This window comes from Micrasema longulum, unplaced genomic scaffold (genome assembly GCF_059751315.1).
Source record: "Micrasema longulum isolate JH-2025_06_02 unplaced genomic scaffold, ASM5975131v1 h1tg001385l, whole genome shotgun sequence".
Classification (NCBI taxonomy): Eukaryota; Metazoa; Arthropoda; class Insecta; order Trichoptera; family Brachycentridae; genus Micrasema; species Micrasema longulum.
The window spans coordinates 30,098-44,152 of NW_028278571.1; the positions used below are offsets into that span (position 1 = coordinate 30,098).

The 14,055-nt window shown below is 37.3% G+C and overlaps 1 protein-coding gene across 1 annotated transcript in view; it reads left to right on the forward strand.

Annotated features, from left to right (window-relative positions):
* The first annotated feature begins 3,128 nt into the window (after positions 1 to 3,128).
* The window catches only part of LOC148275562 (A disintegrin and metalloproteinase with thrombospondin motifs 7-like), a 50,655-nt gene continuing 39,728 nt past the window's right edge, over positions 3,129 to 14,055 (forward strand). Inside the window, exons 1-3 of the mRNA XM_088235529.1 lie at positions 3,129 to 3,187; positions 4,444 to 4,608; positions 9,858 to 9,971. Coding sequence (XP_088091655.1) covers positions 3,129 to 3,187; positions 4,444 to 4,608; positions 9,858 to 9,971 — 338 coding nt within the window. The remainder of the gene's footprint in view (positions 3,188 to 4,443; positions 4,609 to 9,857; positions 9,972 to 14,055) is intronic.

Consider the following 14,055-nt stretch of genomic DNA (forward strand, 5'->3'; position numbering starts at 1 on the left):
AGTAAATAATGCTTTACAGAGTCAACTACCCTGATTTTATCCAGTAGGAGCAGAAGCAGTGGGGCCAATTAGGTCAGTACTACCGATGGGGCCCGGCCGCTAAGGCCAGTAGGACCAGTGTAACTTCGATAAATAGTGACTTTATTTTGGCAACAATTTAATAAGAATGGGATGCGAAATTCCTAAGTGCGAGTGATTATGAAAATATTCGCTGTAAAAAAATAAATAGTCAAAGACAAAACTATTTTAGTAATTTATTACCTATCCAAATGTTCCGAAGTAAACGAAATAATAAATAATAATCTCTTCGTAAAACGAATAAATCTTTTCGCCGCGAGTTACGAGTTACGAGTTACGAGTGTTGAGACTGGCGAGTCGCTCTGAGGATCTGCACAACGCCGCACCGCGCGGGTCGCGGGTCATGGCGATCCGACGCGCGGTATTGTCAGCAAAAATATTATGATTCGCTTATTTTTTCCTACAAACAATTCAACCTCCGGTGGCAACTTTATGCTCCGCAATAATAATCTTCATAAAGAAATATACCGTTTGATTAAGTTGAAACGATTCGGTTCGCTTAGCCACATATTACAATTGCGAAGGCCTTAACCGACTCGCGCTCGTTACTTTACTACTTCACTACTTTACCCGTCCGATGTTATATCGCCCGCTGCTAGTACTCGGTTCGTCGGCAGTTCGTATCAGAACTGCGAGACAGAGAAGCCTGGAGTCCATTTGCGAATACACGAACTAATGTGCGAACCCTTGATGATAGCATTTAAATATTGCGGTGGCCGGTGGCCGGTGGCCGGTGGCCGGTGGCCGGTGGCCGGTGGCCGGTGGCCGGTGGCCGGTGGCCGGTGGCCGGTGGCCGGTGGCCGGTGGCCGGTGGCCGGTGGCCGGTGGCCGGTGGCCGGTGGCCGGTGGCCGGTGGCCGGTGGCCGGTGGCCGGTGGCCGGTGGCCGGTGGCCGGTGGCCGGTGGCCGGTGGCCGGTGGCCGGTTGCCGGTTGCCGGTGGCCGGTTGCCGGTGGCCGGCGGCTGATGGCAGCGATGCCGGTCGTGTCTAGTAGCAGTGGCGGCAATGGCTACTAAAAATCGGTAGAATCTGAATTATTTCAAATCGAACCCGAGTAAGTCGCGGTGCTAACCGTTAATATCAAATACGTCGTGTATTATTAAAATGTACAATTTCGTCCCTCCGTAGACTGTCTTGCAGATAGACTTTTGTAATTACATATTTGCATACGACGTGACATTATGCCTTCATCGGGAATGCAGCCGAGTACCGCGTGCATACATATCATACTCGGTCTGCTCGGATAGCCGAGGATGCGCGGAACATTACGCGTGGACACGTCGCGTCGCAAAATATCGACAGTTAATCTCTCATTACAATTCACGCGTCAACTGTCGGCCCATTAGCATACAATAATGGCAGAGTGTTACATGAATGGAAACCACGAGTGCCGGCTTCTCGCATTAAAGCGTGATCCTTTCGAGCGCATGACGCATGACGCATGAGTCGAGAAGAGACGGGGTGCAGGGTGCGGTGTGCGGTGTGCAGTGCTGTCGGTGCCAGCGACAGACCTGAACTCGAGTCGGACGTCGGACGGTGGAGAAGACGAGCCCACTCGGCCCGGAACCGATCGATCGATATAATATTATAATACGATCGGTATACTTTTCCGTTCCGTCGGAGAGCTTCAGCCTCCCGTCGGCGTCGTCCGTCATTTGGATCCTACGGCTATTGTTCTCGATATTTCTGCGCAGCGATGACAGAATCGGGTTAAACAAATATTATTTCTTCGATTAGTTACGCTCGAACTGAAAGGTCGAAGGCGAAGAATCAATGTCTCCATTAAACCGCGTGTGAATAAACTAACGCTTCTATTTTAGTACTGTGAACTCGCATATCTACGTATGTAGAAACTAATAAACATTGTAAACGGAATGTAAATAATGACTGCGAGGAAATATATTTACTACTCAATAATAAAGTCAGTGTAGGTACGCGCAAAGTATGCGGAGTAGGTGTGGCAATGTATTCCGCGGATGTTTCTTATTTCACGAGGACATACGAGTTCGTAGTTTAGGGGGGGTACGGGGTACCTTCACTTTTTCCTCCCGGAGCACGGAGCCCTTTTGCGGGGCGCAAACTATACGTTTATATGAAAACAATAAAAGTTTAAATTGTATTTTTTAATTTCGATCGTCACGATTCATACTTACCTAAACACTTTCCTCGTGTAACCAAACTTTATGTATTTTGTTAAAATCGTAAATCAATTTTAAAATCGTAAACCAAAAGCACTAAAGCGCGAGTATACCCACCAGTGCTACATAATATTATATATCCTCGGGATATTACAAAAGCAGCTATGGAGTACGCTACGGAGTAGTGTTTTTTCATACGGCTGGTTTCATGCACGGGTGAGTTTAAGTGGACAATCTCAACTTCTCAGCGTTGGACTGTAAACATTCAATGACCTAAACATGAAAGAAAATCAACAAGCATTCAGAAATTCAAAACTGAAGAAAAAACGTGGTACTCGTATATTGGAACTGGAACTGGAACCTCACCGAACAAACCTTCATTTACTATGATGTATTTTAGATACCTGTAACACGTATCTTAATTAAATAGTAGATGACAATAAAAACTTCAATAATTTCAATCGTATTGTTTATTTACTCGTACCTCCTCGATTGCAAAAACTGTATAAGGCCGTCGGCGTTGGTCCTGTATTGAGACCAAATAATAATAATCGCCGTTACTCAGCGGTGCATAAAGTACCGCATTGTTAATCCAACTTCGGCGTATCTTCATCATATGATACATAAAGGCGAGATGATCAGTCTCACGCTTCAAATCCAGTCCATGGACTATGAAATTTTACAGGAACAACCCATTGAAATAATATTTGATAAAACTATTATTTATGGAATCGACCGATGCCGCTAAAGCTGCCCGCATCATCCACGAGAACTCGATTATTTTCACCTCTTACCTAAATATAGATTATGTAAATTAGGTAAATAAATACTATAAAAGTGTTTATGTCGTTTTTGTCAATAATTTCTTCGGTTTAAAATGATGCTTAGTCAATACTCGCGGTAGCTATGTAATATGGGTGATGATTCTCCTATCTCTATGACCTACACTACAGCTAATGAGCCAGTGAGCCAGTGAGCCAGTGAGCCAGTGAGCCAGTGTGGAGTATGGAGCATGGAATAAGGAAGATCTTTAAATAACCGCAGAAACAGCGCCGCGTGTCTAGACGACGCGCTTTCTTTCTATACTTTTATTTATATAAGCATTCTATTGCAAGATATTACCTACGAGTCAAATACGCGTGTACTTATTACTTTTATTTCTATTACTTCATTTTAATAATCGAGAATTTATTTCGCAATACCACCGAATTATTAAACCATGTACATGAGTAATACAGTGACAGGCGCCGGAGCGCAGTCGGTCAGACGGCCGACTGTGAAACTGGCATCTCGGGTTCGATTTACGCCAGTTGCTAAAAAATTATGTAAGAAAGGTTGTTTCTCAATTGGTCCGGGTGTTATGGAGTATTCTTTATAACTTCTTTCAATATTCTCTCTTTTTCAACTACTGACAGACTTCTTAAATAGAAGCTTAGCGTATCATTATTATTTTTAATATTTATATATATGTAGGTGCGTTTTTCAACTCTCAAAATACGGTATTTATTGCGATAATTCGCACTAGCGCAAAAATGTTCTACATAGCTGTGTTCGGCGTTCCTCAGTTCATTCGTGTCGCTATTTTTGTTAGGAACAGTAATAATAATTCTCGAGTGACCGATTTTCCGGTTCCGGCTGTTGAACTCCCGGTAGATGTCCTCTGCCCCCGGCAGCGAGCACCGAGCACTGAGCACATAGCCAGATGGCCACATGGCCAGATGGCCAGACGGCCACCGCATTAGTTTCATCAGCTCGGATGGAAGCTTTAATAATTATAGCTTCTTCCGAAAGACCAGTCCGACGAGAGTTTAAACTTCTTTAAGTATTTTCTCCTTGGATTATGGGACCGGTTCCATGATTCACGCACTATGAATATACACCTTTGGCGCGTCTCTGTTGTTAGACCATGTGAACACCCTGAAAAGCTCAGCGTTATCTGCCTTCTTCGGACGTACGGTATACAAACATGAAAACAAATTTTGAAAAACTGCAAAACGTGCCGACACTGAAACAAAAATCTATACTCTTTCTTTAAAAAAATTTCGAAATCGTTTCGGGAATACGGGAAAAAAATTGTCAACCGAGAATCAACAAGAATCGGTCAGACGTGCGATGCGTATTATTCGGGGAAGCATCGGCGAGAGGGTGACAGATAAACTATAATATATTAAAATACCTATTCATCTAACCGCTCTTTCCTCATATCATCTTAAGCTATTGTACCGCAGATTGTTCCGGGAGCGCTTCCTCACAGCCAGCCAGCAGAGGTCGCACCTCTCCCGTCGCGAGAGCGCCACTACTCCTGTTTCCGCGCGTCCTCCGGGGCCGGAGGTCGAACCTCTCCCTCGTGAGAACATCGCTATTCCTAAACTCGGGCCCATCGAACTGTCACCGTTGTCATTTTCATTTTACGATCACTTAAATACCGACGTCTCATATCGCCATTAGCGGGAGTCCGGCTGGCGCGTGGCTCCGGCGTGCTCGATGTCCCGTGTAATTAGTCGGCGTGGCGAGATACCTTCACCTCCTAGCCGATCTTGCCACATGGCACATGACACATGGCACACGGCACGTGGAGGACGGAGGGCGGAGACAACTGATATTTGTCGCTCGGTGTTGCATTTACTTTATGACATCACATCCGCAAATTTCATTTCATTTTCATTAATTAAGAGATTGAGATTACTGCGGGGATAAATTTACTGTGGCGATGTTTCATGTATCTATCGCTATGTTTTTTTTTGCTTTTCTGTTTTCTAGATTATTTTTGTAACTTTGTGTAATATTAATACTCAGTAATTATTATAGATATCAGTGGCGGATGAAGGGGTTAAAAATGGGGGGGTCATTTTTTTTATTAAATGGGTACATGTGTATTTTACAATAATTTTTACACATTTTTTTTTTTGTAAAACTACATGAATATATCTTCTATGTATATACAGATTTTTCCAATAAGATACAGAAATTCACAAAATACCTAACATAGCGAGTGCACTTTATCTTGGCTCATGGAGTTTCTTAAAAATGTCTTAATTCGCTTTAGCGTCGAAAAACATATTTCAATCTCAACTGTTGTCATCGTAATTCCACTGATAAAAATTACGAGTACATTTAACTTTTAAAACTCAAACAAATTATTAAAAATGAACACAATTAAAATTTCGCGAGTCAATATGAGTTTAGTGCATACGAAACAGGACCATAACAAACACTAGGTAATTGGACACGTGCAAGAAACGATATATTATAATAATATTAATTCACAAACCTCATTTCAATCTTTTGAAAAGGGGCGAGAAACTATAAACTTGTGTTGATCCTTTCCATTAAGAATTCGTCCTTTTTAAGTTTATGTATGTTAAATACATAGGAATTCATTTAGCATCGTATCTCTTTCAGTCTAGACCAATGCCAATATTATATTACTAATATCAATATGTTTCTTATCTTTCTTGTGTATCGTATTGTTATCTTTATCGGGACAATGCCCGCGATCGAACTAATTTTGGGCAAAATGTTACGATGTTCATGTATGCACGAGACGTTTCATCTCTTTCTTTTTCATGAGAAAATCTAGTGGTAAGACATTAGCTTTGAGACAGTTACAGAAACTACCTGCGCATCGACATAACATGAATATTTGATGTTAAATTAGTATTCTAGATACGAGTACCATCTATAAAAACATGAAGATTTATAATTAATAAGTCCTTATATATTTGAATGAATTATTTTGTTTTTAAATATTACAAAACCCAATTGCATTATATAATAACTTTCTTTCAATTATTTTTAATTAAATTTACTAATTTTCGCATGTTAATTCCTACGGCTTAGCATGAATAGCGCCTAAAAAGCCATAATTAGTTCACTGATCTGTGTATGTAAAATGTAACTTAATTTAAAATGAATTTAATTCAATTCAAATAATGTGTCTAAAACATTACAGAGATCCTGGTTAGGTTAGGTTAGGTTAACGGTTGTTAATGATTTTATTTTACCATAATACATAATATGAAACAAAGTTGGACATAATGCAACAAAATAAAATAATTTTACTAAATGTTATTAAATATTTGTATTTAACCACATGCCGACTTTTCTATGTCGGTTCGGGATGTACCCGTCTCTTTGTCAGGACATAAATTAAACCAACATGCAAAACCCACTATACACCCTCGCCAAAGTTGTTGCACAAAAATACAAAACCAACACGACATGCATTTTAATAAGCAACCCTCACATGCACTTATTAGGTTATGAAAACATTTTATGTTTTTGTGTATATTCAATGATTTTTATAGTTCTTTCCTAGAGGAATTCCTTTTCTTCTATTATTATGTAATATTCCTCGGCACAGGGTTTCCCAGTGAGGAATACATTATAACTAAATCATGTATATGTTTTATCAATGAAATACTTATTAATAAAAAAATAATAATAACAAAATCATTCAATTTTAAATTGCGATGTATTTTGATCAGTGTTAATCAATACAAAAACATACTCGTACATGTCATAGGTAGGCTTTATTCGTATTTTGGCGATGACATGACAATACCCTGTGTGTCCTGTGTCATGTGTCCTGTGTCCAGTGTCCTGTGTTCTGTGTCTTGTGCCCGAATCGACTTAAATATATTCCTACTACGGTAATGCTCACGAAACATGTTCCCAAAAATAAATATTGTAGACTCCTAACCTAACTAAACCACAATTAATTTGCCGATACCTGCCCTGGACAAAGTCGAGAAATAATGTTTTTTTCTATAGAGCATGTATAGAGCATTACGAGTATAATACCGTTCTCTCCGGTCACGCAGACATTTTCCATCTCTCCTATACTGAATGTAGAAGATTCCTTATAGGGGTTGATAGTACGCCCGTTTAGTCATTCGAGTACGTCAGTAAATACATATGTGTTCATTGTTGTGTTTTTTAATTCAACTTTTTTTATTTATATTTTTTTAATTTACGTGTTCATATTTATTTTTTATCTTTCATTTACTTTATTATTATTATTTTTATTCATATCCTATATATTTTATCTGCCTTCTCTTAATTTCTTAAAATTGATTTTATTTTATTACTGGTGGCTACTCTCAGTAAAATCCGAAAGATCCGAAAAGAGAAATCGAGTGGAGATTAGAGCTCATGTCTATGAGTTAGATACAAAAAGTAAATTTTCCATAGTCTCTGGGCTGGATCTAAGCACAAGACTGATCATCTTTCCTTCATATGTCAATGGATCAAGATGCGCTATTAGTAATATGTATTATCTCAAGGTGATAATTCGCTAGAGAAGCTCTTAAGCTCTATCGCATAGAAAAAAATCCATTCAAATTATTGGTTTGGATTTTTGTTTAACAGCAAACGTGTAACGGATGGTTTCGGTTTGCGCTTGCAATTCTCGACCTGAGTTCATACGGCCCGTCGCTAACTTCGTGGTGGCGACTTATCGGCGGCGTGTTTTAATTTATTTATTTATTTAAATGTACAATACAGCACAACTGCCAATTACAATGTGCTCACATTATATAATTAGATATCTACAAAAACATGATAAAAAAGAACAATAGATTATTAAGGTCCATAAAAACAACAGTAAACAAAGACGAATAAGCTATTACTCTAAGATTATAATAGTGTTTGGAACATGTCTGAAATGTGAATATAATAATTGATTTACTCTAAGAGAACAATATTCTTCTCACCCATTCAGAATCCGTGTCCGGGACTCTGCCACGTGCGAATGTCAGTTGTCGTCAGCCATGTGGTTTTTGAATGCCTGATTAATAAATGATTGTTATCCTGAGTTCCTATCCGAACTCTCCGATAACGACGTCCCATTCCTTGCTCATATTCTTACTCTCCTGTCCCCACCCGATAAACATGTATTCAAAATTTCATGTAAATATCTAGTTGTAAATGGTATCAAGTTGGAAATATGTTATCAATCGACATGTGTAGTGTACTCGATATTAAATACTATTGTGTACAGTACTAACACATGTGTAAATTTAACCAAAACTCGACACTGACTAGAACACCCCAGTAAGGAGGTGTGAGAGCCAATAAATAAAGAAGAAGAGAAGAATATAAAAATCAAAGAATAATTATTTATTTTTTATGTTCGAAGCATAACTTTGTGGTCAAACATTTTGATTTATGTTAGTAAATATTAGGATTTAAGCACTTACCGACTTTTTATGTCTACCGGTTTCGAGACGTACCCGTCTCTTCCTCAGGACATACACTACACCAACATGAAAGTACTAAAATACACTTTCACCTTTACCGTCACCGTAGTATACATAGTACGAGTATTTACAAAAAATACATAAATTACATGCAAAGTTAAAGGAAATGCCAACACCACCATGTCCAAACATGCACTAAAATTTTCAAAACTCTAGTCCATAAATGGACTACTTAAAGGACTAGACAGGAAGCTGAGGAATATTTTTCATAAATCAGAATATCAGTTAAATTGTTAAAGTGACTTGACAATTGATGTGAAAGTATGTACTATTGTGTATAAAATAAATAATACACTGACACTCCGGAACGTGCCTGCGGGCCAGTAGAGTGGCTACAAAAATTAATAAAAAGAAAATGATATTGGATGTACCTATGGTCCAAAATTTTTTTTGTAAACTATGTATTTGTATTGTATATTGGATTTAATTTATTTTTTAAAACAATAAAAAAAAATAGCGGAATTTGTGGAGAGGGTCGGGAAGGGGAGGGGCTAAGTGATTGAATGTTACGCGATAGGTTAATTTTTAAATAAAAAAGTGGACTATATTGAAAAGTTATTTGATTGTTTATTAAGGGAATATTATTTTTGAATGTGAAACACCTCAGTGTTGAGAATGGAGAAGAATTCTATTCGTATATAGGTAATACATCAACTAAAAACCGGCCTTTTATTCTAAAGACAACATCGGAAAATCTGTAAAGATAAAATGTATATATTGAACAAATCAGGGGTGAACCAATTACAGTGAAATGCGCGTCCATCGATGTGTATCGGGAGAACGTCACGTTGCTTTAATATTCGCATTGAGAAACACACGAGATTTAGGAGAATAATTGTTCAGAGTTTGCCAATCATCTCACGATTCAGGAGTTAAAATATTTTACATTCCGATAGTAAAAAGGGACTTCAATTAAACAATACAGTGATAGCGTATTTTAGTACTCGCATGTTGGTGTAGCGAGTGCCCTGACGAAGAGACGAGTACGTCTCGAAACCGGTAGACATAATAAGTCGGTAAGTGAATAAATACTTATATTTACGAACATGAATAATTATTGTTTTAAAATACAAAAAATATCTTTACAGCGCTCAGTCCGTTCGAATGCTCAAATAAGCCTAGGTCAATGTGTCGGTGTCTGTCAGTGAACCGAGTAAGCATATAATTTTTGCTTGTGTTAGCACGCACATTTGAATGATTTGTTTGTTGTTACCCGCTTTTGTTAAGCAAAATTTATCAAACATTTTAATGGACTTTACATAAGGATACGATAGTGTTCACATAAATGTAACGAAGGCGAGGGCGGGTGGGGGGCCGTGGGTGGCGCAAGGGGGGTGTAGTAAGAAGCAGACACCGTTCTGATGATGTTGGGGTGGTTTCAGCACGCTGGGGGTGGCGCACGTGGCGGGGATGTGCCTCCCGGACCGGAGCTGCTCCGTCAACGAGGACAACGGCATCACCCTGGCACACACCATCACCCACGAATTGGGACATAAGTGAGTACCTTCCGCTTTATTTTTAAATCTTGACAATCAGACACCGCGGAAAACGCAAGGTTGCAAGTCGCGCGACATCCGCCGCGTTTCTTGTATACGTTATATAGTGTACGCTGGTGACCTTAAAATGTAGAATAAAACTGATAAAGTAGAGGATTGTGTAAAATTGAAGACTGATTTGCAAACTTTATTGAGTTGGTGCCATAAAAACGATATGCAATTAAACATTTAAAAGTGCTACTCTATCAGTTTTACTCGTAAAATTAACCCAATAATGTTTTCCTACTCTCTCGGTGACAAACCATTTGGTAGGGTTAACATTATTAAAGATCTCGGGGTTTAGTTTGACACAAAATTAAATTTTAAACATCATATAGATTACATAACTCGTAAGTCACTTAAGCGACTGGGGTTCGTTAAGAGAGAAACCAAACCCTTTTAAAAAACGGAAACTGTCATATGTCTATATATGAGTTTGATTCGCAGTAATCTTGAGTATGCCTCATGCGTATGGAGTCCGCAATATCAAAATCATATAAATTCAATAGAATCTGTTCAAAAAAGTTCTTAAAGTACCTTTTGTATAAGTTCCAAATTTCTAACCCACGTTCAAATTCAAATTACGAGGATTTTCTAACTTTTTTTCATTTTAATTCTCTAATAAAACGCCGCATCGTTTTCGATATAAAATTTCTGTATAAAATATTAAACTATAAAGTAGATACTAACCTCCTAAATAAAATACAAATAAATGTGGGATCGAGAACACTCAGACATCGGGAAATATTTAAACTGCCTTTGTTTTCAAATAATGCTACATACCACACACCTATGGCCCGCATGTGTCGGGAATATAATATATACTGCCGAAACAATCAAATTGACATTTTTCGTGATACTCTCTCAGCTTTTGCGAATAATCTCTTAGGAATAAATCTTATTTAATAAGTACACACGTACAACTTATTTTTATTGCATTGTATCCTGTATAAGAAAATATTCCAAAATATGTATTACATCTTAATATATAAATCTATTTTGTGCAATTCTATACTTGAAGATATATATGCATGTAAAATTGTATCGACGAATGCTTTCAAATTGTATGTTTTCTAGTATGTATCTTTGTTGAATCACCTAATAAAATAAAATACATTGGCGTCTTCACATTATTCGTTCACACTTGCCCGCGCAGATCGTCATGGGGGGATTCGGACGTGTATTATAGTGTCATCATCGTGGACCTCTTCGACGCTGAGCTTGAAATTTCTCCCCTGATACATTTCGTATCTATATTGAGAATAGTTGAAGAGTTCGGGTCCAATTCTCTTAATTTGCGATATAAGGTTGCAAATAGGCCATGCGAGAGCCAGTCTCTTAATGTTGGATGGACCCAATACTACCTTTTTCTTTAGGTTTTTGAAAGGTGACCACAAGCATACTGCTTTTTCGACTTCCGTTTTTGAACTGAAGTGTATGGAATCCCGTCACGTTCACCGCGGCTGACTGGACCGCGCGGTCGTAAGTCGTAACCGCCGTGTCTGAAGTCTGAACGGGACCTTTATTATTTCAATTTGCTGATTGTGATTTCTTCACTTTTGTTATTAAACTTTTTGCAATAAATTAGCTGTTTGATTTGAATAGTCTACTGAAAATTACGCTTATTATACTAATTTGTAGCTACGTGGGAATGCTGACTCCATCGGAAATGGAATCGAAGGATGTTAGCTTTTTTTACTATTGTAACACAATGTATCGAGTAAGCGGTCTCTTGTCCCGACTTATGGTAGGTAATGTATCATCGAAAGGATATTTAAATACAAAATTATAAGTGTAGGTGGAAAAAAATAGAAAGATCATACACGAAATCGATGAATCACGTATTGTACGGGTTTAGTATTTACGGGCGTGAGGTATATCTACTATCTAATATCTACGTAGGTACGGCAATTCGATTTATTATAAAGGTACGATCATTTAAGGCGATTTACGATATCCTATATAGATATAGGCGTAATGTTAGATGACAAAACTCGACTTCTTCGTTACCTAACATTTCAATTTAGCCCAGACCTAGAGCCTTCAATTTTACGGTCAGCGCCTAGAACATTTTGGTCTAGATAAGTTGGAATTCGGGGGACAGATTTTAGACTTGATGTATCTTTATAAAGTAATTGATAATTGTAACGTTGATTCTACATTTTGTTTAGAGAATGTGCCCCCGAATGTCCCCAGACGGCGATTGAGATCGTACACTACATTTTATATTCTAACTACTTGAACGCAGTATCACGTATGTTAAGATCATATAATTATGTACAAAGTAATGCTGATATTGAAATCTTTAAGGATACATTCAATAATTAAATGAGAACTGTCGTGTAATTTATAAAATCAAATAGTCCCTTATTATTTTTATTATTTTTTAGGTAAAATAATTTGTAATAACCTGTAAGTATAATTTATTGTAATAACTTTCATAATGATAATAGAATTTAACTAAGCTCGTCTATTGAAAAAATAGTGCGCGTTGTGTTCACGTATAATTGATGAACAATATCTAAATAAAAGAAATTGTGATTATTATACCAATATCGTAGGTATTGTTTATTGTTTGTGAACCATAATAAATAAAATTATCACCCTCTATCTAGGTTACACTAGTTATTTATTTATTTTATTGAAATAAACGGCACTTAGTGCCTTTAACATATTAGTTACAAATACAATTAAATATACATACATGTAAGCAAAATTATAAGTAATACAGAGCATTTGAAACAATATTTTCAATTAACAAATTAAGAAAGTCTAAAAAAGATAAAATGTATGAAATAATAAAATATTACCAGAATTATCGATAAAAAAATATAATTTGGTATTAGAAATACTTTGAACCAGTTTAAAAAAAACTAAGAAAACAATTTTGAATAACATGAAACGAAAAAATAAATGAAATACATGTATTATTATTTAAAACTAATACTTACGTAAATAATAAAAAATATATAATGGTGTAAAAAAATGAAAAAGAGAAATATTTTGTACTTGAAAAATTAATTCAAGAAAAGAACCAAAAAAACAAAAAAAACAAAACACCAATAAAGAAGTTTAAACAATTTTTAACAATAGTAACAAATAGTTATCTAGAACTATAACCAATGAAGAGCCGTTCTATTTGATTATATTTGATTAGCTAGGCATTTATAATAAAGTAGTTTTAATTTTTCTTTTTTATGTTATTGTTTTATTAGTATAGGATTACTTACGCTCTAAAGATAAAAAATCTCCATCTTAGAACAGGCTGTGCCATGTTAGATGGAGACTATCATAAACAGAGAACACTCCGTTTTCATTTTACATTAATTGGTTTTATATGTTATTAAGTATGTGTATTATTTTTTTTGCAATAAATTTATAAATAAATAAAATAAATTAAATAAATATGTACTAAATTTCATGTGAAATGAGTCACTAACTAACCAAGAAGTACTCATTGCCTAGAGTGTGAAGTCTATTGATAACTGCATTGTTACCATATGATGTCGACGTATTGTTGCCACACCTACATTAAAATTAATTAGTGATGAAATTGCAGTTAAATAGAATAGAGTATAAAATCAAATGATAAAGGTAAATGTAGTAGACGAGTACGGTCGCTGTGCATCCTCGCCTTGCAGTCGAGATTAAACATGTAAACTCACGACCTCGTCACGCACCAGACGACGAAGCTGACTTACCGGGAAAATAAAGTCAAGGAAAGTCTTCTTAGAGGCGTTCCAGATAGATAGAGCGCTATCTTCCGCTATCCCTATACCGAGTAGCGTACACGTCACGTCACGTCACGCCACGTCGCGTCGCGTCACGTTGCGTCGCGTCGCGTCACGGTGCCATCGCTCGCTGGCCTCGCGCCGGTGGCGGTGTGGGGGTACCGGGGAGAGGCGAGCCCCGTCAGCGCCGGATAGCAGATAACCCCACAGCGCCGAAGGATTCCAGATGGTGCTCTATTTTACACATTCTAATTGTATGCGATTCAATTATAGTAACTCGAGGTAGCGTAGCGATACATCGCAATATGGAAATA